This window comes from Nematolebias whitei, chromosome 12 (genome assembly GCF_014905685.2).
Source record: "Nematolebias whitei isolate Nwh7 chromosome 12, NemWhi1, whole genome shotgun sequence".
In the NCBI taxonomy this organism is placed as follows: domain Eukaryota; kingdom Metazoa; phylum Chordata; class Actinopteri; order Cyprinodontiformes; family Rivulidae; genus Nematolebias; species Nematolebias whitei.
In genome coordinates this window covers 21,539,534-21,565,166 of record NC_056509.1, presented here as the reverse complement: position 1 = coordinate 21,565,166, position 25,633 = coordinate 21,539,534, and the positions used below count along the sequence as shown (strand labels likewise).

General features: G+C 39.9%; 1 protein-coding gene across 1 annotated transcript in view; it reads left to right on the top strand.

The window, feature by feature from the left end:
- Positions 1–25,633, top strand: part of LOC119418450 (neurexin-3b) — a 528,753-nt gene that overhangs the window by 155,681 nt on the left and 347,439 nt on the right. Inside the window, exons 7-8 of the mRNA XM_037685736.1 lie at positions 6,127–6,565; positions 19,065–19,448. Coding sequence (XP_037541664.1) covers positions 6,127–6,565; positions 19,065–19,448 — 823 coding nt within the window. The remainder of the gene's footprint in view (positions 1–6,126; positions 6,566–19,064; positions 19,449–25,633) is intronic.

Sequence of the window (25,633 nt, the reverse complement as noted above, 5' to 3'; positions counted from 1 at the left end):
GGGGTACACCATCAACACTGTTTATAATGGGAGTGGTGTACTGCTGACCTCAACTCGGGATGTCATGGGTCGGTGGGCAGAATACTTTGAAGACCACCTGAAGACCTCCTGAATCTCACCGGAACGTCTTCCGTTGAGGAAGCGGAGCCTGGGGACTCTGGGTCGGGCCCTCCAATCTCTGGTGCTGAAGTCGCCGAGCTGGTTAAAAAGCTCCTCGGTGGCAGGGCCCCAGGGGTGGATGAGATTTGCCTGGAGTTCCTTAAGGCTCTGGATGTTGTAGGGTTGTGTTGGCTTACGCAACTCTGCAATATTGTATGGACATCGGGAGAAGTTCCCCTGGATTGGCAGACTGAGGTGGTGGCCCCCCTATTCAAAAAGGGGGACCGTAGAGTGTGTTCCATCTACAGGGGGATCACGCTCTTAAGCCTCCCTGGTAAGGTCTATTCAGGGGTTCTGGAGAGGAGGGTCCGTCGGATAGTCGAACCTCAGATTCAGGAGGAGCAGTGCGGTTTTCGTCCTGGTCGTGGAACACTGGACCAGCTCTTCACTCTCAACAGGGTCCTGGAGGGTGCGTGAGAGTTTGCCCAACCGGTCTACATGTGCTTTGTGGACTTGGAGAAGGCGTTCGACCGCATCCCTCGCGGAACCTTGTGGGAGGTACTCTTGGAGTATGAGTATGAGAGGTACCGGGCCCTTTGATTCGGGCTGTTAGGTCCCTGTATGACCGGTGTCAGAGCCTGGTCCGCATTGCCGGCAGTAAGTCGGGCTTGTTCCCGGTGAGAGTTGGACTCTGCCAAGGTTGCTCTTTGTCACCAATTCTGTTCATAACTTTTATGGACAAAATTTCTAGGCACAGCCAAGGTGTTTAGGGGATCTGTTTTGGTGACCTTAGGATTGCGTCTCTGCTTTTTGCAGATGATGTGGTCCTGTTAGCTTCATCAGATCGTGATCTACAGCTTTCGCTGGAGCGGTTCGCAGCCGAGTGCGACACGGCCGGGATGAAGATCAGTTCCTCCAAATCCGAGGCCATGGCCTTGAGTCGGAAAGGGGTAGAGTGCCCTCTCCGGGTCAGGGAGGAGGTCCTGCCCCAAGTAGAGGAGTTCAAGTATCTTGGGGTCTTGTTCACAATGAGGGAAAAATGTAATGTGAGATCGATAGGTGGATAGGTGCAGCGTCTGCAGTGAAGCGGGCGCTGTACAGGTCTGTCGTGGTGAAGAGAGAGCCGAGTCAAAAGGCAAAGCTCTCAATTTTCCGATCGATCTACGTTCCTACCCTCATCTATGGTCATGCACTTTGTGTTGTGACCGAAAGAACGAGATATTGGATACAAGCATCCGAAATGAGTTTTCTCCGCAGGGTGTCTGGGTTCTCCCTTAGAGATAGGGTGAGAAACTCGATCATCCAAGAGGGACTCAGAGTAAAGCAGCTGCTTCTCCATGTCGAGAGGAGCCAGTTGAGGTGGCTCGGGCGTCTGTTTAGGATGCCTCCTGGACGCCTCCCTGGTGAGGTGTTCCGGACACGTCCCACCGGGAGGAGACCCAGAGGAAGACCCAGGACACGCTGGAAGGACTATGTTTCTCGGCGGCCGTAAGAGCACAGCCGCACACGGAAATGGTGACACAGACGTGCCTTGGGAATTTTAAAATAAAAGCGTATTTTAAAGATGACGATATGAATCAATGTTTTAGTTTTGCCATGATGTAATTGAATCATTAATCATTTAATTGATATATCAATGTAAATTGATGTATTGTTACACCCCTAGTTTACATGCACAGGTACATTCACATAGGTAGTTTGTAAAATATTACTGTTCAGTTATAATTTTTTTCTCTCATTGAACTTGATTTTGCTGCTCCTTAATGGCTTTGAAAAAACTTCAAAAAGTAAAAATTATACCAGTGTGTAAAGAAGAGCTCAACCAATAGATCAGTGGAGGCTGATATTTTAGCCCGATATAGATGTGTGGGGACGTATCTTCGGTATCTGTGATAATTGTCCCATTATGCACCGATATAAACACGTCTAATTATCACTCCTAAAATGCTGGAACCAGCTGTAATTGTACAATGTATACAGCAGAGGGCACATGAAGACTACTGTCATGTCATTGCTATTAGGTTTCACTTTCACTTTCAGCACAGCCGAAGCTGCAAGCAATACTATGTACTTGTCATTAGCTACGTACCCTCTCAATTTAGCAAGCTTTTAGATAACCTAGCACAGGCAATTGCCTTACAAAACTTTATCCAGAACAATAAATCTAACGTAGAGGTAAAATATATCAGTGTTAATAACATTATATTTGTCATCCTCAATGAAATGCATTGTTTGTCTGAAATATTTACTTATCTGCAAAGAAAAAAAAAAATCTGTTTTGGTCATTAACCTGCTAATTAGTCATTCACCATACGTGACTGACTGTTTAAACAATGAACAGGGAAGGGTGTTTATTTTTTTAATTTATAGTTTTGGAACACACTTGAAAACTAGTGGAGGGTAGAAAATGTGAACGCATGTTAGGAAGACTGTTTCAAGACATAAAACAGGTTTAAAAGTAGTTATTTACTTGCAATCTTGGGGGTACGTACAAAGTTCAAAAAATTTCAGCCATTGGTTATTGGCATTAGCCTCCCCCTCCCAATAACGGCATTGGTGATAGCAAAAATTTCTATATCGGTTGGGCTCTAGTATAAAGTTAGGAAATCCCTCCCTTTTTCCCTTCTATATCTCAGCGACATGTCACAGTAAAAACACCATTCAAAGTTTAAAAGGGTCACAGAACGTTGGACACCACATGCCTGAACTGGCACTTCTTATCCAACATGGCAAAAAGTAACTGTCGTCAGGAATTTAGTGGAGGGGAACAAAAACCAAACCAATAGTTTAGAGGGCCAGCGAACTTTTACCCCCAATGACCACCACTGATGGGAAGAGTTTGTTCTTCCGTCTAGTCAAAGTTTAACTACCTTGGGAAAAGTGCAATATATATAAACTTCCCTTTGTTCCAAGTGCCATAAATGCACCTTAATCAATCAACCAAACCTTTTTTTTACATTTTAAGCAGCACTTTACAATAATTGGTTTGTTGCGTGACTATTAACATTATAATGTCTTTTTAAAACATCACGTTTTTGTGGCTGAACCTAGGTTGCTTTCAATATCTTGTATCTTTGAGTTTTTGTGTCATTTAACCATTATTATAAACCCAGTGTCACCCGAAGTTTCAATAAAGATCTGAACTGATTGGAAAATGTAGGCATTTTGTCAGGTTGGATTGTTATAAAAGTAGGTGCCATATTACAATTGGACTTTTCAGAAAAAGTTGATTTATGAATGTCATGACTGCATTGGCATCCATTAAATTACTAGTTGATGCCTGTCGTGCACTGCATTGTGCCATTTTCATTGTTTTCATCGTTAACATTAAAGTGGGGAAGAATGAATTTAAATTATTTTTCAGTTTAAACCCTGTTGTGTGTTATTTTAGTTTTCCTAGAATTATTATAAATTGTTACTAATGTATGTAATTATGGAGTACTTAAGGGCTTCTAGCAGTTTTTTTAATTCTCATTTTTCAAACTAAACATGTAACAGTGCTTGTAGTTCCCACAGGTAGGAAGCTTGCATTGTTGGAGTCCCATAACTGAGGAAATCATCATCTCTGAGTTACACAGCATCTGTACGAATCTTTTTTCTTCTTTTTCTTGTTCTTCCATAGTGTGACCCAACAGATCTACTGCATAATTATGTTTATCTTTTATTGTAAGAGACAGCTGAATGTTAACTTTGGGGGGGACGTGTTTGCAGCTTGTTTTCTTCAACCTATGCTCTGATGATTGTTGCATTGTTATAAAACGTTGTGATAGAAATCTTGTTTAGTTGTTTTTACAACCATAAAATGAACACAATACTGTTAGACTATATTTGCTCATTGTTCATAGCATGAGTGAGCTGTGGTGTTAAGACAACAGAGCAATCATTTGTACCAGTGCTTAAGGCTGGTGGGCTCTTCTCCTCGACAGTAAGTATTACTTAAAGAAAAACAACCCTGTTACACAACAGGAACACTAGGAGAAGCCTTACAGCAAGTTTTCTAAACACAAACTCAACTAGGTAGTTTTAATCTATCACTACTACTGTCCAAGGATCTGCAATGCACAGGCAGACACAGGTGTCTTGTGGATGTAAAATCACCTTGAACAAATCTTGATCCTAAGTATTGAAATTAGTTTTCTCCATAGGGAACATGAGGGCAAGCTCATCCTTAGGGGGGGCATTCAGAGTAGAGTCACTGATCTTCTCAATCAATAGAAATCAGCTGAGTTGGTTTGGACATCTGATTAGATGCCTCCTGGATGCCTTCCTTTGGATTTTTTTTTTTTTTTTTGTATATTCTACTGGAAGGAATTCATTTGGACAAACCCCAGACTTGCTTGAGAGATTAAACACCCTCTCTGGTTTGGGAATGCCTTGGGAATCTGCTTGAGGAGTTAGAGAGTGTTGCTTGGAAAAGTGACCTGGTATCTCTTTCTCCGTCCTGGACCTATTATTTTAGTGAAAGTGGATGGACGGTATCATTGGCATCAGAAGAATTTGTAATGTGGAGGGGACACAACGGTGGAAGATCTGGACATCCTCCCCCAGAAAATTAAAGTAGATACTGTTTCCTGCATTCTGGTGTATTTTAATGGGCATTAATTAATGGGTCAGCAACTGCTGGCACTAATGTAGCGCTAAGCTAGCACGCAACACAGAGGTGTCTCCCCCTCCTCCCCCCATCTTGTTGACAAAAACCCCAAAGAGATGACTGCCCTGCCAAGTCAAGTGACCTTGGGGAAACACTGCATGTTGTGTAGAGACTTGTTGTAGGTAACCTGAAGAACCCAGAGTGGACTTTTAGTCATTTGAGTGTTTTCCTATTAATCAAGTGGAATTTGGATTAATTCACAAAGAAATAGAAACAGTGCTGGGTGAACAAATATTTCATGGTAACTGTGTGTGTGTGTGTGTGTGTGTGTGGGGGGGGGGGGGGTGTTTCCAAACAAATACTTTTTACACGTGAGGGGAAAACGTCTCCGTCCCATATAATTGATGTGATGTCTATGAATGATATTCAAACCACATAATATATGGTATTATTGTGTTACTGTCCAACCCTAGGTATGCAAAGGCACTTTTTGAAATCAAATACTTCATCGCTGAGATATTTTCATTCTGTTTCTTGTTTTCATTCTTATAACTTTCCTTCTCCTTATTTTTCTACATATTCTTTATTTATCTTATTTTGCTGAGGCTGGGGTCACCTGTGTGGATTTACTGTCAAATCTTTCTGGATTATCAGTAATCCCACAGCATTAAAATCTGTTTGCTGACAGCTGTTTTCTGACTAACAGTAGTGCTGCTTCATATCCACACACCCTGTCCTGTATGGCTGAAAAAAACATCTAACTTCTTCTTTGGAAAACATAAAGATAAACAAACTAAAAATAATAACTCAATTTTCTGCATCATTGGATTCACACTGAAGCTTTTCTGCTCCCCTGTTCTGTGGTATTTGTGTGTATTTGACTATTGCAATAGTGCTTTCTACTTTTAGATTATGGAGTTGGTGGGATTGATATATTAACAATAGTCTCCTGGGGTTACAGATCTTTTCATGGACCTTCAGTCATAATTCACAAAGGCTAGAACTTTTTATACATTACAGAGAACGACTCGCCAATAATTTATTCATCATTTCTCGCTCTTCACTCTGGCATTAGGTGCTCAATCGAACTAAAATACACTCAGGCATTTGTTTACAATCTCTTTTTTATCTTGACTAAATTGAAGGTGAAACAGAAAATCACTGAGACAAACAATTCTTTGAAGATATTAGTTTTTATTGATCCAGCTGTCCTTGCATCTGCAGTGTGTAATAACACTAGAACATAATCCCATATTATCACAGTGTGCACTGGAGTACAATTCATTTATGAAGAAATATTATATTTTCACTCTTGACTGCACTGAAATATTAGCAGAATAAGCTGTTCTAACATAAAGCTCAGATTGATGATCATCTCCACTTGCACTGCGTGTATCAGAACCATTTTATGCCTGTTTCTTGTATATCCTACACAGGTGGTGTATAAAAACAACGATATCCGGTTGGAGCTGTCGCGCCTGGCCCGCATCGTTGACCCCAAGATGAAGCTCCAAGGCGATGTGGTTTTCAAGTGTGAAAACGTTCCCACTCTCGACCCGATAAACTTTGAGACCCCTGACTCCTACCTGGCCCTGCCGAAGTGGAATACCAAACGCGTGGGCTCCATCTCCTTTGACTTCCGCACCTCGGAACCCAACGGGCTGATCCTCTTCACCCACGGGAAGCCTCAGGGTCGACGGGACTTGAAAAACCAGAAGAACAACAAGGTGGACTTCTTTGCTGTGGAGCTGCTGGATGGTGGGCTGTACCTGCTTCTAGACATGGGCTCTGGGACGGTCAAAGTCAAGGCCACCCAGGCTAAAGTCAGCGATGGTGCTTGGCACCACGTGGATATCCAGAGGGATGGTCGCTCTGGTAAGAACAAAAAAAAGAAGAAGAAAGTGTTCAAACATATTGATCATTTTTAAAAGTCTTTAGTTTGAAGTTTTCTTTTTGTTTTTGCAAAATCCACATATTTTAAGCGTCACTACCAGAGTTATTACTGTGAATTCAAACCAGGTCTGCACTTTTTAAAAGCACTTGAGGCTTTTTAATTACTCTATTTGTCATCTCTTTTCTTCCCTTAAACCGAGGGACACACACAAAAAAATACATATTTCATCAGAATGGTGAACTCCAGGCCAAATTAAAGAAATGTTGGCTGAACACTGTAGTATATGAATTTATGAACAGATCTGACAAGTTTAATATGGTGTAATAAATACAAGTGTAATGAGAAAGTGCTACTTAACAATATTTACTAAAACGGTGGTTCTCAAAATATCCTGCTGCATGCTCAATAATCCAGGTAGAAAAAAAATCTAACAAAGTTCTGTCAGGTCTTCTGGACAGATTAAAAAAATAAAAATAGAAATGTTGAAATGTTTCGTCTTTTATTCAAAAGACTGTCAGTCTGAGGAGCTGCAATAAACTCCGTCTTATAATTCCTCTTCTGGATGTAAATCACGTTTTGGATGATTGGTTCCTCTTTTTTTAGTTTAAGACATTTCTTATACCATACCATACCAACTTTATTTATAGAGCACTTTATGCACCCAACAGGACCAAAGTGCTTTACACAATTATATAATACAATACAATGATAAAATGGAAGGGTAAAATTTAAAACAGGAATAAAATAATAAAATAAAATACAAACACAATAAAACAAGGTAAAACATCTCAGATTGTGCTAAAAGGCCAAAGAAAAAAGATGAGTTTTAAGAAGGGACTTAAAAACCTCAATTGAAGAGGCCTGTCTTATGTTCAATGGAAGGTCATTCCAGAGCCTGGGAGCTATCACAGAAAAAGCTCGGTCCCCTCTAAGCTTACGCTTTGTCTTCGGGACCTTCAGAAACAACTGGTCAGCTGACCTGAGTGAACGAGAGGGTGTGTAAGAATGTAGCAGCTCAGACAGGTATGGAGGGGCATGGCCATTTAAAGCTTTAAAAACAAATAAAAGTATTTTAAAATGAATCCGGTAATGCACCGGCAACCAATGTAAAGAGGCCAAAACAGGAGAAATACTGTCAAATTTCCGTGTACCTGTTAAAAGTCGTGCAGCTGCATTCTGAACCCTCTGAAGCTGGGAAATACATGAATCACTAATACCTATGTAAAGTGCATTGCAGTAATCTAGCCGTGTGGTCACAAATGCATGGATTGCTGTTTCAAAATGCTGTCTGGGAAGAATTGGTTTTACTTTAGCCAGCTGCCTCAAATGAAAAAAGCCTGACTTTACAACTGTTTTAATTTGAGACTCCATCCTAAGACCTGCATCCATCTTGACCCCTAAATTTGTAACAACTGGCCTGACATACTGAGCCAAAGAGCAATCAACAGGCAGAGAGTCTTCATTCGAGCTGCCAAAAATCACTACCTCTGTCTTGTCTTCATTTAATTTCAAGAAATTTTGGGCCATCCATGCCTTCAAATCCTCCAAACATAGAAACAGAGACCGAAGAGAAGTGGAATCTGCTTTCTTTAAAGGTAAATAAATCTGTGTGTCATCAGCATAACAATGAAAAGCAATCCCGTATTTCCTAAAAACAGAGCCAAGAGGAAGGAGATACAGTAAGAACAAAAGAGGACCCAAGACTGAGCCCTGCGGAACACCACATGATAGAGGAGCAGAGGATGATCTATTGCCATCAAGACAGACACAAAAAGTGCGTTTTGTCAAATAAGACTTAAACCAGTCTAGAGCTGTTTGACCAAGGCCCACATATTGTTCCAGACGAGCAATTAAAATCCTGTGATCAACTGTGTCAAAAGCAGCTGATAAATCCAACAACACCAAAACAACACAGTCACCAGAATCAGTTGCCCAAAATATATCGTTAAAAACTTTTAAGAGAGCTGACTCTGTGCTATGAAGTGATCTAAAACCAGATTGGAAAATCTCTAAAATATTATGTTCAATGAGATAAGACATTAGTTGCTTATAAACTACCTTCTCAAGAATTTTCGAGATGAAAGGCAATTTTGAAATTGGTCTGTAGTTCGCTAGGACAGCAGGATCCAAATTTGATTTCTTAATTAGAGGCTGGACAACTGCATGTTTCAGATTTTCAGGAACAACACCTGAGGACAAGCTACTATTAACAAGAGCAAGGATCGACAGACCTATAGTATTAAAAACCTCATTGAACAGTCGAGGTGGAATAGCATCATCTGGAGAACCAGTTGGCTTCAAGTGACTAACGACCTCCTGCAGGGATTGCAAAGTCACACATTCAAAGCTATTAAAAACAGCAGGGCAAGACACAGTATCAATAGGGTCATACACAATGGGTATGATCTGTGCCCTAATAGAAGTGACTTTCTCAACAAAAAAGTTTAAAAAGCTTTCACAAACAGCAGGGGAAGTCTCCACAAAAGCACCATGTGGGGCATTTAGAACAGAGTTAATAGTTTTAAATAAAATAGCTGGATTGCAACTGTTTGATACAATTATATTTGTCAGGTATCTTCTTTTAGCGTCTTTTACAATCCTTTGATAACAGCGCCAGCATTCCTTCAATATTTGCAGCGACACCTGCAAATTGTCCTTTTGCCATTTTCGTTCAGCTTTACGACAGTTCCTCCTGGCAGCCCGAGTGTCGTCATTTAACCAGGGTTCATGTTTGGATTTTGCAAGTCTAGTTTTTAACGGTGCCACCGAATCCAGAGCTGCTTTGCTAGTAGAATAAAACCAGTTGCTGATATCCTCGGTTTTATTTCTGACAGTCTCTGGGATTGTACAGTTCTTATTAAAAACAGAAGAAAACTGAACAGCAGTAGAAGGGTTAAGAACACGACAGAACCGAACTGGTGCACATGGTTTAACCTTAGTAATAGACTGCTTTATCTCAAATAAAACAGGCATATGGTCTGAAAATAACGGGTCACCAATCACTAAATTAAAAACTGGTAGACCATAAGATAAAACCAAGTCAAGAGTGTGTCCATGCTCATGGGTAGCACCAGTTACAGACTGCACAAGATTAAAAGACTCAATAACATTAAGAAACGACTGAGCCATAGGTGAAGTAGGACAACAGATACGAATATTAAAATCACCAACCAATAAAACTCTGTCATATCGTGGCATGATATCAGCCAAGAAATCAGAAAAATCACTTATAAAATTTTTGTTATATTTAGGGGGCCGATAGACCACCGCACACAACACTGTGTGGGAGCTAAGAAGTTCAAAGAGACCAAGCTCAAAGCTACCAAAACGGACTGGATGCAACTGTTTACAAGTAAAACAGCTTTTAAAAACCGCTACTATTCCTCCTCCTCGTCCAGACATCCTTGGAAAATTGAAATAGCAGCAGTTTTGCGGCAAGAGTTCATTAAAAACGCTGGACTCACCCATACCAGTTGTCCAAGATTCCGTTATGAATAAGAAATCCAGGCTTTGAGAGGAAAAGTAATCCTTAATGGCGAAGGTTTTGTTAGCTAGCGACCTAGCATTTATCAGACCGATCCTGGCAGAGATTGGCGGATCTCCGCCACCATCTGACGTCCGAGATTCCCGGCGAAGAGGTCGCAGGTTGTGAAGATTCACCACACGTCTATAGGGCCGAGGAGTGCAGGGAAAACGGGGCTGGAACAGTCCATCATGGCCTCCATCAACAGGCACTAAACAGGTACCCACAGGATCCAACGCACGTAACGGGAAGTAGAGGCGCGGCACCCGCCCACGAACATTGAATGGGTCTGGACATCGATGCCCCAAAGCAGCCTTCAAACGCACCAACCAGCCGCTACGTTTGCCACGACGCTTCCGTCGAAAAGGTAGAGGCCAGAAGCGACACAGGTAAGCTGGAATGCCCAGCAACGAGGGCGGGGTTTTTCCACTAGTAGGATTCCACGATAACATATTACCAGTCGAGGCTCCAATCGAAGCTCCAATGTCTAGCAATTTTTGGCGATCATAGACAATCTGAGCGTTTACACTTGCATTGAGGATAAAAATAGACAACAGAAAAAATAGTAGGAGCAGCAGACAGCGAGCCTCAAACACTGGCGCCATCTTGATCAGCGTCCCTCCTTATGATGCGTAACCATGGAAACAACTAGCAGGAAACACGGCTCATGACAGAGGAAGGACAAGATCGTCCCTCGGCACCTACAGTTGCTGTCCGCAGCGACGAGGAGCTCGGCAGACTGCTGGGAGGAGTGGCCATCGCTCTGGGAGGAGATCTGCCCGGCATTCGGGCGGTCCTACAGCCCGGGGGAACCGAGAGGCCAGTCGAGTCTGGGTGGACGGATCAGACAGCATCTGCAGCCAGTTTCTTAGGATCCACTGTGGAATGAACCTTTAGAGATCCTTCCTGCCTACAGCCATCAGCATCTATAACATCTCTTAATGAAATGATGATAACGAGTTACAACAACAATTAATTTCCCTTTGGAATTAATAAAGTATTTTTGAATTTGAATTTGAATAAGTAGCACCTTCTCATAGTGGATCAACCAAAACGAGTTACTCGCATGTAAAAGGAGGACCATCAGCCTAACAACATATTGGAAGAGTGGGACAACTGTCCATGTCCAACTGTCCCCCTCTTACAATGTTGTTATTGCTAGTATCACTCAGCCCTCTGTGAACAGCAAGCGGCCATCAGGGCTCTAACGATTGGTTGTTAGGCTGCTCGTCCTCCGTTATCATGTGAACAACTAGATCTGGTTGTCACCTGCAAACTGGTTGATCCCCTATGAGAAGGGGCTATTTATAAGACTGTGTTTATTCAGTTCAATTCAAAACTATTGCAGCTCCTCAAACTGACAGTCTTTTGGATAAAAGACATAACGTTTCTCAACACTTTTTTTAATCCATCCAGAGGACCTGACTTAACTTTGTTAGAGTGGTTCTCAAAGTTTTTATTCCATTCACTAGAAAACATTAGGCTATCCTAAACAATTATTACAACAGATATTATAAAACAGTATTGAAAACTTGTATTCAAAACTGACTGTTGGAGTGTTAATATATTTATTATAGGCATAATTATCAATATTATGTGGGATATTTCAATGATTTTAGTGATTGTTTTGAACAATTTTTGACAGAGTGGAATAATTAAACAACAGGAAACTTTTTTTTTTTTTTTCCATTTTTAAACAAGAATTGGCTGCACAAGACTGACTTTATTGTTGATTTTTTTAAATCAAAAAGTGTTCAAATTTAAACATACAGGCTAAGACTTATCTATACATTCCTACCAATATTTGGTTAAATGTCTATTAGCACGTCACACCTTGACCGTGTGTTTTAGTAATTAAACGCTGGTGAAGATTGTTGTTTTTGTTGATTGTTGTCCAAATTGTTGTCCAGTTGTTTTTATCTTAAACTTGTTTGAATTTAGTAGCTAAAAGCAAGCTTCTGGTTTTATTCTGGTTGAATATATTTACTGCTCTTCTGTCAGGATTTCAGATGTGCTGTGCTGTCACTATAGGTAAAAAAAATAAATAAATCCTATTATGACATTTTATTTGCAGAATTGGTAGAGTTAATTTAAATTGGTTGGTTTCCTGACAAAGACCAGGCTTTAAGGAATAGTCTACAAGATTTTAATGAGGCTGAAGTCGGGTCCCAAGAGCTTAATATTAGTCTGCTTTATTCTTAGAAACCCGTTCAAGGCATTGTTTAAGATCGTCTTTTTAGAGCACCTAATTATGTCCAACTTTCAACTAGCTAATAACTAAGCTACCACTAGCCACTGTTTAGTTGCAGATTTATTCTGGAAGAAATTATATTGATATATTTTTTGCTGGAAGTGACTCCGAAGCTGTATTCAATGTCTTTCAGCTAGCTGCTTTAGCAACTGTTAGCAAACACAAATAACCACAAAATTCCATGTAAAAATACACAAGGTAAAGCTGACCACAATGGAAGGGATTCTAGGATAGTGTTTGCATGAACAAAATGAAATAACGAACACTGAAGTTAATTTAAATTGGCAGCAGCGGATCTTAGCTTCATTCGAACTAGCTGTTAGCTTGTCAGTCGCCAAACTGAAGTTGTTTATGGAGCTTTATAAAACAGCTAATGTGTTTAGTTGTTCAAAATTATCTACTGAACCCCACTCTGCAATAACGAAACTGTCATTTTATATAACAATCTCTAGGCCTGTCATGATAACAAATTTTGCTGGGCCATTAATTGTCTCAGAAATTATTGTGATAAATGATAACATTGTTTGAAATTTAACAATTATTAATTGTGAAACTTTAGAAGAAATGTTTTGTTTGGAGTGTAGTACCTTTTTGACCACCTGATGGCAGTATAAGACTGTTTGAACCAAAGGATGGATGGTTGAGCAGCATGTCTCTTAAAGCAAAATGGGAGGGAGGGCTCTTGACATGACATGGGCTGAAATGGTGACATGGCAGACGCTCAGTGATTTGAGCTCTTTAGTGTAGTATTTTTCACAAAAAACTTTTTTAAAAATCAGTAAACAAGTTCTCAGCTTCTTTTTGCAGAGAAAAACAACTTTTTACACGAAGGCACAAGTTTCAACTGTGAATTTTGGAGCTCAACAAGATGGAGGTTTATTCCGGAGGTTGGCCCTTTTAGCTTAGCTCGTAGCTTAGCTTCTCAGTTTAGCTGTTTTTAACAATCCAAAAACACGATTTTGGACAGTTAAAACAGATTTTACAGAGAAAGGGAGGGGTCAGTGATGAGCACTGGAGCTGAGCCGTGTCTTCAGTAAAAAGAGAGAGACACGAAGAAACGATAAAGTCGGTAAATGAAAATGAGGTCGATCATTTTCATTCATCATGCGATTAATTGAGTTATTGTTTATTGCGACAGGCTTAACAATCACATTTTGTATCAAATTAGAAAAACTTAAGATACCACGACAAAGCAAATTCAGGAGGAAGTTACAGCTGCTGCAAAGTTACTTTTTTCATTCATTCAACCTTTATTTATACAGGTTAGTCTTATTGAGTCACGAGGACGCATTTACAAGAGAGACTGGTTTTAAACAAAAAACATTAATGAGGTACACACAACAATAAACATTCATATGAAAGCATATAAAATGAAAAGTATATAAAAGAAGTGATATAAAACAAACAAAAAATCATGCTACATTATAAAACGGTGTAAAACACAAAAATAAAAAAATCTCCTCCTACATGTCATGTCGTCAGTGCAGCTACAGCGTGCACTCCTAAGACATCATTACCTGCAGTGTCCCCTCAGTGCGGACCGAATTTGGCAAAAGGGCCTTCTTACTCTACTCATGTATCCTGGAATATCTTGCAAAAAGATCTGAAGCTCTTGACCTTGACCTGTCTTAAGGGATTTTAAACTACTGTTAAGTTTGTGGTAAAAACCAATGCAGACATGTTCTTGTTTTATTTAACCTTTATTGCACCTGGATAAAAAATCCATTAAGATTAAAAACCTCTTTTTCAAGGGAGCCCTGGCCAAAAGGTCTTAGCAAATACAACACCAAAGAAATTACACAGTTAAAAAAATGTCAAGCTATAAAAAACAGTTACTATAAAACAAGCTAGCTATAAAAACAGGTACATGTCATTGAATTGTTCTCAATAACTTTTAGTTTGGATGTAAAAACACTGAGTGAGATGACTTCAGTCAATCTCAGAGTTTCTTGTAGCAAGTTCCAAGAAGAGGTAGCAGAGTGAAGAATAAGATACAAGATATAAGAAGGCAGCTGTGTTTACTGTGTTACTTTTTTCTTTATATAGCATTCTGCATTATAACCATACAGGTTAATGGGAAAATATTTAATCGAGTCCAACAAAGTTATGTCAGGGCCTCTGGATGGTTTCTTTTTGTTGAGAACCATTTCATATTTCATCCAAAAGACTTCATCAGTCCAGGATTTTCTACCTGGATTATTGAGCATGAACTTTGATGTTTGGAACCACTTTGGCCATAGCTGCCTCAGACGAGTCGTTGGGGGAGAGGGCAGACTCCAGAAACTATTTCATCACCATCAAACTGGTTTGGCCACTATGCAAATATGCTACTGAGATTGTTGTGGCTCCTTGGACTGATGAAGTCATTTGGATGAAGGACGACATGTTTCAACACAAATAAACCATCCAGAGGACCTGATTTAACTTTGTTGGATTTTCTACCTGGATTATTGAGCATGGACTTTGGTACTTAATATAGTCATTTCAACAATGATTTATTGCCTAGATAGTTATATTCCTCTCCATATTTATGCTGTTTTTATGTCCTCTAACTTCAAAAATATGACCAAATGCACAGAAAGTACTAGGAAAAGATTATACTAGTAAAAGGGGTTAAACACTTCTTTTGCCTTAAGCTCCAAACCCAATACAATCTGTGCATGAGGTGGGATCCTCCAGAGAACATGACTGTGTTAGCCGGCGTTACAGCCCCATGTTATATATCAGGTTAGAGCAGCCAATTTAGCCGTGTGTCAGAGCTCGCTGCTTTGATTAATCACCGGCACAGCTCCCGAGTGCGATAGCCGAGCGGAAAGTTGGATTTTTTTGCAGGGAAAAAGAGGAATGAGACAGATAAATAGATCCCAGACTGAAAGATGGTTAAGAAACGGACATAATCACACTTGTGGCTTTGGTGAAATGTTAATAAGAGGTTTGAGTGAATTAAATTTTACATCCACAAAGAGCTCTAGCTTGGGTTTCTGCCTGGTTGCAAGGTGACTGGAATGTGATACTAGTATTTCACAGCTTTTATACAAGCTAGTTATGAATTATATTGTAAAAAATAGGTAATTTCCTCTGTTTAACTCTATCTATGAATTCAAAAAGTGCCTGGACTTAAGAGAAGAAGGGAAGGGATGTCTGAGATTGTCATCACTGTATGTTCCCATACAGTGATGAAATTAGTTCTCTGCATTTAACCCATCACATGTGAGATACACTCAGGTGGAGCAGTGGGCAGCTATGGAAGCCCCCAGGGAGAAATGAGGGATTAGATGCCTTGCTCAGAGACACCACAACATGCGGGTTTGGCTGGGAGTCGATCCGCAAATTTCTGGTCCCAAGTCGGCTGCCTCCACCCATCTCGGCCCCCGAAATGACTGAAATGTTAAATGTCCATATAAACAGCTACTCTGTGTGGGGTGAAGACCAAAACTTATGACATTTTGAAACAGCTTCAATCTCAAACTATGTCATAGTGGTTCACCTTACAGCTTTTTTAGGCATCAGTACACAATCTCATAGCACACTTTAGTGGTTATTTACAAGCCTTAGTGGCAGCATCAGCTAGCTGTAGCACTTCAAGCCAAGAGTATTGTAGCAGCAGTTTCATAATATTTCTGCCAAATGAATTAGTGTTTAAAAGGGTACAGAAATGTAAAGCATTGATGAAATTTGTAGATTGGAGTTTCAAATCAGCAGTGGCCTGGTTCTGAAGTCACGTTAATAACTGGTCAGTATGTTAAATTTAAACTTTTTCATTGCTGTCAGCAAACCACATTGGTCTTAGCTGCATTTAGACTAGCTGTTAGCCTGTCGGTCCGGTCTGTTTTAAACTTTATTTTTTCAAACTGAATTTTTTTCAAAGAACTATCTACAACTGATGGCATACTAGAGTTTTAAAGTTTTTCCACCGAGCCCCACTTCAAAATCCCAGAAGGTCTCTTTAACTCAGGGGTGGGCAACTGTTTTTTACAAAGGGCCAAATCAAAATATTTAAAGCAATGGAAGGGCCGCTTATAGATTTGCAAAATAATGTTTTATCATGACACAAAATCTTTAAAAAAAATAATAATAACAATAATTAAATAAATAATGTCAGGCTTTTTCTTGTTGTAGCATAGTTAGCATTTTCAATAAAAATGTATCCCTAAAATACACAGTAGAAATATAATATATAATTTCTATAAAACGGCTCTTGTGACAATAAGCCTAAATATGTGGTAAAAAAAAAAAGTTATATATTTGACTTTTGAAGTCTTTAAGGTTCAGTCTACTGTAGTTCTAGAAACACAACTTAAAAATTAACTTGTTCTAAAAGTTTTTATGTATTGATCCAAGATGTTTAATTTAAACCCCTTTAAGTTTCATTCATAAATGTTTTCATAAACTTAAAAATAAAAAAAAGTTTTGTTTTCAATTAAGAGTTTTCGTGGTCAGATGGAGATTGTCCAAGGGCCTCTTTTGGCCGTCAGGCTGTACGTTGCTCACATCTGCTTTAGCTGAAGTATTTTCTCTGTGGTGTATTTAAATATGACCTTTGTAAGCTTGAGTCAGAAAAAAAAGTGTTTCAGAAAATGGCTCTGTATAATCAAAATCTTTTCTTAGCAGCCTTACTTTAGTGTGTTCTTACATGATGATTTGGTTCTAGAAATAAAAGAATAACATGGGAGTGGTGGCACAGAGGTTAGAGAGGTGGGCCTGTGATCCGAAGATCGCCGGTTCACGCCCCGGCCCCGACAACATAAAAATTGTGGGTGGGGTAGGTGAAACACCCACACTTGTCCCCACCCTCATTCGCCCCACTCTGGGCCCATGAGCAAGGCCCTTAACCCCCACCATGTGCTCCCTAAACAGGTCTCTCTTGAAAATGAGTTCTCGCGGCTCAATGAGACTAACCTGGATAAATAAAGGCTAAATGAAAAAAAATAAAATAAAAAATAATAACACCATATTTTTTGCCGTATAAGTCACACTGTCTTGTATAAATTTGCAAGTCCTGCGACTTATACACCAAAGCGACTAATATATGTTTCCCCCATATTTATAATCCAATTTTTGGCTGAGATCTGACAGTTTCTTTCATTCTGACATAGAAAATATTGAACACTACCATTTTCAGCTGCTAGAGGGTGCTCGACTAATATGGCAAGCCAAGTGTCTCATTAATAGGTAAAAGTGGATATTAAAGACACACTTGGCTTGCCATATCAAGCCACCTTCGTCTCGCTCCAGAACTCCTGGAGCAAACGTCAAATCATCTGCATTTTTCCGCACCGCCCAGGAGAAATGCAGCTGATTTGACCATTAAAGTGCATTTATTAAGGAAAAGTTCAACAGAGACACACTTTTACTATAATGTCGAACAAACAAATATATTTTTTAAAGTGTTAATCTTGTTAAATTCTTGTTAAACTCCTGTGCACGCTCCTGCGGTCACCAATTGGCAGCCAATCAATTTTTGGCACAACACGGACCACGTTTCCGGGTCAATCAGTCAGTGGTGACGCATAATAGATGCGACATAAATGGTGAAGCAACGTATTTATGTTTTTTTTCACTTTATTAGACATGTTTGGACTGATGCAACTTATACGGCGGTGCAGCGTGTATGGTAGAAAGTACGGTAATAATCCTGTAATTCTTGTGTGGCTCAGACAAACAATACTCACTTCATCTCCCAACCACAGAAGGAAAAACATTAAGTTTTATGCTCCAAACCCTTCATACCTTCAACCATTCTCCTGCTGTCCTGTCCTGCTTCGTCCCACACATCCCTGTCTGAGTGGTCACACTGTTTTCAACAAGCTCCGTCGTATGTAGCGTGTTTATACATGTTCCAGTAAATGCAGGTACGCTGTAAGTTTTGTGACAGTTATGCCAGATTTATAAAGATGCATCTTTTATCTTTCATTCTTCAATAAAAGTACATGAGATGACAATCTGAATTTTGCAGCTTTTGAAAATGGTATATGACATTTAAATAAATAATATATATATATATAGATGGAAGGTGAAACATTTCAGCACAAAAAAAAAAACTGTTCAGATGACCTGACGGAAAATTGTTGGATTGTATACCTGGATTATTGAGCATGGACTTTGTTTGTTAATAAATGTATGATTTAGCCGAGGTCAGCTTTATCTTTATATACTGTTATTTCAGAACTATTTATCGCCCACTACCTTCATGTAAAGAGTTTGCACGTCTGTGGAAGTGTTTGTTTAATTAGCAAAGTTTTTTGCTCTTAATATCAGTTAAATTGTTTGACCAAAACATCTATAACACATCTCCCTGAGGAGATGATGAAATGGTCTTAGGTAATTACCAGTGCTAACTTGTGGTAGGTTACATAAAGCTGCTAACTAAAGAGCTCTTTTCTACAGTCTGACTAATCTCTCTTTGTTAAAACGTGCATCATTTGCTCATCTATCCTCTGTTTAATGATCAGACACTGAACCATTAGGCTCCAGGTTCTCTAACAGAAGTAAAAAAAAAACATTTATTTCAAGAATTCATCAAAAGCAAATCTTCAGCAGTGAGCAACATACTGTATATTGCATCAGGAAAAAAACAAAATCAATCAAAAAACACAAACCACATCATATTTCACTCACGTCTTTTTTCCACTTATTGACATGTCGACGAGTACATTTTCTGTAGTTTGGTATTTGGTAATAATTGCTTTCTTTTTTCTCCCTCCAGGCATCATTTCAGTAAACAGCCGCAGGACACCTTTCACCGCCAGCGGGGAAAATGAGATCTTGGACCTGGAAGGAGACCTTTATTTGGGCGGTCTGCCCGATAGCCGGGTGGCTTTGGTGCTCCCCACCGAGCTATGGACCGCGATGTTGGACTACGGCTACGTGGGCTGCGTTCGGGATCTGTTTATTGACGGGCGCAGCAAGGACATCAGGCAGATAGCTCAGTCTCAGAATGTGACCGGCATCAAGTCGTCGTGCAGCAAGGCGGTGGGGAAGCAGTGTGACAGCAGCCCCTGTAAGAACAGCGGGGTGTGCAAGGAGGGTTGGAACCGCTTCATCTGCGACTGCACTGGGACCGGCTTCTGGGACAGCACCTGCGAGAGAGGTGAGTCTGTTTTTTCTGTTTTCTCTCTTGCAGTGATACTCTTAAGAAGTCGTATTTTGTTTGTCAGAAGCCCAGAGAAAGAGGCTTTAAAAGAGTAAATCAGCTGCTTTTATGTGTTGGAAGCTTGTTTCATTTATCTGTGTGATCATTGAACTGTGCACACTTGAATTTGTTTCATAAAAAACAAAATATGTACAGTGAAATTTAACTGAATTTAAATGTTTTTTCCAGCTTTTTCCATTATAAATATGGCTGTAAAATGATAGCAGCGTATCTGTCATCATCTAACAATAGCTGATTTAAGGAAATGTATTGAAATAGAATTGCTGAAGAATGACTCAGGAAACTTTCCTTACATTATTATTGTTTGTCTCTGAAGGCATTATGGGACGATAATATTTGCCCGGGTCTGTGAGTGTTCCATTTGTCTCTATTGTTAGCAAAATATCCCATGAACTAATGGAGAGGTCTAAATTGAACTCTCTGGAATTAATTGTTGGCTGTACATCTACAACTGAATAACTTTTGGAGTCAACCCAATTCAAGATAGCCACTACATGAAATCTAAATCAGCCAACACACACACACACACACACACACACACACACACACACACACACACAAAAACAATATATATACAGTATATATATAATTTAATTAATTGTATAGATATTACGCTAAAATGTGGTGTGGTAGTAGCTTAGATTAGCTGAGAGTCATCCCCATGACTGAGGGGCAACTGTGGCTGAGTGTTTGGGGCATTCGTCCTCCAATGAGGATCACTTGACACCACAGGGGCGTGGTGGAGCAGTGGTTAGAGAAGGTGGGCCTGTGGTCGGAAGATCGCTAGTTCAACTCCCCGAACCAATAACATCAAAACGTGTGTGTGTGTTGGGGGGAGGGGGTGAAACATCCGCACCTGCCTACGCCCTCATTTGCCCCACTCTGAGTACTTTAGTAAGGCCCTTAACCTCCACCATCTGCTCCCAAACAGGTCTCCCTTGAAAATGAGTCCGTGTGACTCAATGAGACTACTAGGAATGTGTGATATATACGGTACACGGTTGAAACGATAGAGATGTAGCCTAGAATAGAGATCTGTCTTCTACCGGCTAACCGCAGTAATGCAGTGTCTGATGTAAAATCAGAGTTGTCAGTTTAATTGTTACTTTTTTTAGTTGAAAACTGTGCGTAAGTGGTGTTAAAGTCTTTTCTTATAGAGCTAAGTAGCGAAGCTACAAGCTAACTATGGCCGGCTTGCCGTAGTTTTGCCATATTCGGACACATGCGCAACACGCCGTGTTCTGTCGAAAGTTGTTGTTTTTTTTCCGTCGAAAGTTAAAGTAAGCGTTGGTCAGCTTGAGAGAAACTTGCTCTCTGATCTGTGAAAGAACGCTGTGTTGTGTGAGTTTACTGCGAGACCCTCTGGTCAAAGCCACAGAGGAAACTGGTCGCCATTTTGTGTCAGCTCTCCTTAAAGCGGAAGGAGACGCCCACTAGAGGGTTGGAGGGTTAAGTGTTTTCAGTGTACACTTTTTTATATGTAAAATTTTGCTCTGTTGTTGTTCATTTCTTAAGTGAGAATACTGGAAACTGTTAAGAGTTAACAACATATTATTTTGTTTAAAACGTATGGCTAAAACTACATTTAATATATTTTGCACTGTTTTGCACTACAAGCAAGAAGTCTAATACTTGATTTGGTTTTTATTTTAAAACTCTCTGGACGTAGTAGTGGAATTTTCTTAATTGAGATTATATTGTGGTATAGCAGTTTTCAAAATAAAATGATGGCAAAAGAACACCCTATGCTTTTTTCATTCCTATTGCAAGTTTTATACTAAAAACTCATTGTGATATATATCTTTATCGCCACCCTTCACAATACATATCGTGATTTGAATTTTATGCCATATCGCACATCCCTAGAGACTACCTGTATAAATAAATGTTAAATAAAAATATATATGGGAGAGTTGAGGGTTTGATTCCACCAGTATGCTGTCACATGTCAAAAACCTCTTCTCCATGGTTTTGACGTTCTTCAGTTTAGTTTGACACCATGCCACTTAAGTGTCTCCATTGATTGTTCCCTCTCAGTTCATGGTACCACCTCATCTGTAGCTCCAAGCGTACCACTCTAAGTAGACCATTTTGATGTCAACAAACTGCATTTGTTGATTGGCCCAATTTGTCGAGCAGAATATATATGATGATGACCCTGCCAACTCTTTGCACTGATGATCCTGCACACAGAGTGGAGGACCCAGTTACAATGGAGACACACCTGCACCTATGAAGAACCAAATAAAAACAAAGCAATTAGAGTGGTACTTGACGATGGAAAAGTGGCTAAAATGCCCCTGGGCAAGACATGGAACCCCTCATTATCGCCACAGTGTGTCCCGTTGGTGTATGAAAGAGCTAAAGCACTGATCAGTTTATACAGTGATTGATTTAGATTTGCTTTCTGTAGCTATATGAATGTGTGTGGATGGGTAAAATAAAGCACTGCAGTAAAGTACTTTGAGTATCCTGTTTGGATAAAAAAGGTGCTATACAAGTGCATTCCATGCACATACACTGAGTACTAATACATTTAACAAACTTACATGAGATTGTGCATCAAGTACAAGGTTTTCCCAAATCAGCTATAACTTTGTCTCTTTTCAGCAAAAGATGATTTAGGTCTAAAACTCTGGCGCGAAAGGTGGTGGGTGATATGCATTGTTCTTAAGGAATGCTAAGCCTTTTATTCATGCAAGCTTTGTTGAAAGATTAACAAAGATTTCCCTTTTCTGCCAAGTGGAAGCTATTTTTTTAATGTTGCATATAAAGCTACTGGAGAGATATTGGACTTCCAGCTGGTGAAATGGGCTCGTTTCATTTCCGTTTTAAGAGATTGGCTGCATAAAGTTTTTATGAGACAGAGGAGACGGGGACACTGCCAGCGGAGGGAGAGTATGTTATCAGGGCATTGTTCGGATTGTTCTTGGCTCTTTCACAATTTTACAGAGATTTGCACGGTTCAGGAAACGTCTCCGAGCACTGGAAGAACCAGAGGGCTGCAAAGAGTGTTGCTTGTATGAGTAATGAGCATCAGGAGAGTAGAATGTTACAATTAGCAGTGCATGGGACTGTTGGACAGAGGATGGTAGTTTATCATTTAACAAGACAAAGGGAAATGTCTACAAGTACGGCCAAGATGAATAATTAATATTCTGGTTTTTGGAAGTGGGGTTCTGTGGACAAGTTATAAACAATAATAGCTTACCTGATGTGTACACTTATATAAACAACCTCAGTGTTTAACTCTGACCAGATCCATCAGCTAATGGCTAGGAATTGGCAGTAATTTTCAAACATCTAAAGTCTGGTTAAAATGAATGAATTTTAATGTAAACATCAGGACAGTATATATATATATATATATATATTTTAAATCTTTTTTTATTAGCCGTCACTCGACTGAACGTGTAAACTTTCTATTTTCCATGCCGTAACTTCTGACCTACTCAAGGTGATTTACCAAAACTTGACACACATTTGTACCACTGCAGGGGGTTGCATACACTTTTCATTACCACAGCTTCAAGGTGACAAATAAAGGGTCAGTGTTAAAATGAGGCTTTTGCTTATCCAGACCATAACTTCAGATTTGCTCAAGATAATTTCATGACAATTGATACACATGTGGCAAAGCTCTGTTTACTGGTCAGTCTACGTTCTTACTCTCATCTATGGTCACAAACTCTTGGTAGTGACTGAAAGAATGAGATTGTAGATACAGGTGGTTGGAATGAGTTTCCTCTGCAGGGTAGCTGAACTCTCCCTTAGAGATAAGGTGAGAAGTTCAGTTATCAGGAGAGACTCAGAGTAGAACCGCTGCTCCTCCACATCAAGAGGAGCCACTTGAGGTGGTTCAGGCATCTGGTAAGGATGCTCCCAGGGTACCTTCCTAGGAAGGTTCTTTGAGCATGTCCGACTGGGAGGAGACCCCGGAGAAGACCAAGGACACGCTGGAGAGACATTTCAGTTGGCCTGGGAACATCTTGGTGTCCTTCCAGAAGAGCTGGAAGAGGTGCCTGTGGAAGATATGTCTGGACCTCCATGCTCAAGCTGCTGCCCCCACGACCCAACTTCAGAATAAGTGGAATATAATGGATGGATGGATGACACATGTGCACTGCCACTTGTGTCACATAATCTATTCATCACCCCAGTTCTACGGTCAAGGTCGCAAATCAAGGTCAAAATTATACAAGGTCTTTGCTTGTCCGGGCCAGTGCCATAGTTTCTGTATTGCTGTATAGTAGTTGGTTGACGGGCGTATAACGTGTCGTGTGCAGCACTCTTGTTTTGTTTGCTAATAGTGCAGTGTGTTTTCTCTACATCTAACTTACCCAGCTTTCTTCCTGAAAGCAAATAATAAAAAGAGAAACAATTTGGAACTTACCATCATCTTTCAACATTTGCCCTCTTCAAAAGCCAGATTACTTGAATCTGACCTTTGTAAGCTAAAGTCAGCAAGAAATAGCATTTTTAAAATGGCTCTCCTTAATCAAATGAATCTTTTCTTAGCTGGTCCTGTTTAGTATGTTCCCACATTATGTTTTTCTTCCAGAAACAGAAGAAGAACAAAAAAAAATCATGCAATGCTTGTGTGAGTCAGACCAACAGCACTGGCGTGCTTCATCACCCACCCACAGAAGGAAAAACATTAAGTTTTATGCTCCAACCTGCAGACCCTCACATCATTCTTCTCCTGTCCCGTTCGGCTTCTTCCCACACATCAGTCTCTGGGCGGACATATATCTGTTTTCAATGAGCGCCATAGCTGCTGGGTGATAACCCACCAGACGGCGGGGCTGCACTGAGCTTTGGGAGCTGGAGAACAAAGCTTCAGTCTGATCTCCTGAGGATTTCAACTTTCCACTGTCAGACTTCAGGTGGAATTAAAAGTGCTGACGTTGCACATACTGAAGACATGTCTATGGATTTAAAGACTGCAATAATCCAAACGCCTGCTAGTCAGTTCAGGTGTACTGAAGTTCATGTATTGGTTCAGATTTAGGTCTTAGAAAATGTAACTGTTCAACACATTTGCATAGTCGTACTGAAGTACAAGAACTTTAGTCCAATGAGGTGATGCCCATTTTGGTTTGTTGGATACCTATTTGATTTGCAAGGGGTTTGAACGGCCTTACTTCAGCATAATTTGTCAATTAAAAATATATGCAAGTTCTAAACATACTCACAATAACTAATGTGCTGTCAAATGTTGCTGTCCTTGGAGAATATTCATAACCCACTTCATTTACATTTTGTGCCCACTCTGCTTTTAAACATTGAAAGAGAGCTACCATAGCTCAGTGGTCAGTCCCACAGTCATGTTCCTGAGGCTGCAGGTTCAAGCCTGGGATGTTATAGTAAGGATATCATGCATAAAACAAATTACCAAATTTTACATGCATATTTTGTTTGCTGTGGTGATCCTTGGCGAAAAGTAAAATAACCGCTTTGTCACATTAAAAAGCTAATTTTCTTCAGAAATGTGCACACATTTAAAGTACCATGAAGAGGGAAACCACATGTAGATGCTTATCCTGCAGTTATTTAAAATTCATTCCCAACACTGTTAGGTTTTGCTTCATGCAGTTTGATTGACTCTCGCTCTGTCCTGTTCAAAAAGCCAGCCAGGCAAATAGCATCAAAAAGGAGGCCATGTTATAATTCAGAGACCCGTTAACTTCCATTAGCATTGCAAATGAGCTTGAGAACAAACACGACATGCTAGGTCAGATGTGGGCAACATACAGTGTGAGGGCCAAAAATGGCCCTTGGACAATCTCCGTCCGACATCCAAAACTTTTAATTAAAAAGAAAACAACTTTTTGTTTTAAAGTTGATGAAAACATTTATGAATTAAATTTAAGGAAGTTGACATTAAACATCTTGGCTCAATACAAGACTCCAAAACTCTTTGAAAAAAATACAAAATAAGATTCCTAAACTCAAATACGGTATATAACCAATATCTTAAAAAGTTTAATCTGGTCCTCTGGACATTCAAAAAAAAAAATTAGAAATGTTTCGTCTTTCATCCGAAAGACTTCCTCAGTCTGAGGTGCTGTATTCAGCTCAGTCTCTTAAATAGCACCTTCTCAGAGTGGATCAACCAGTTT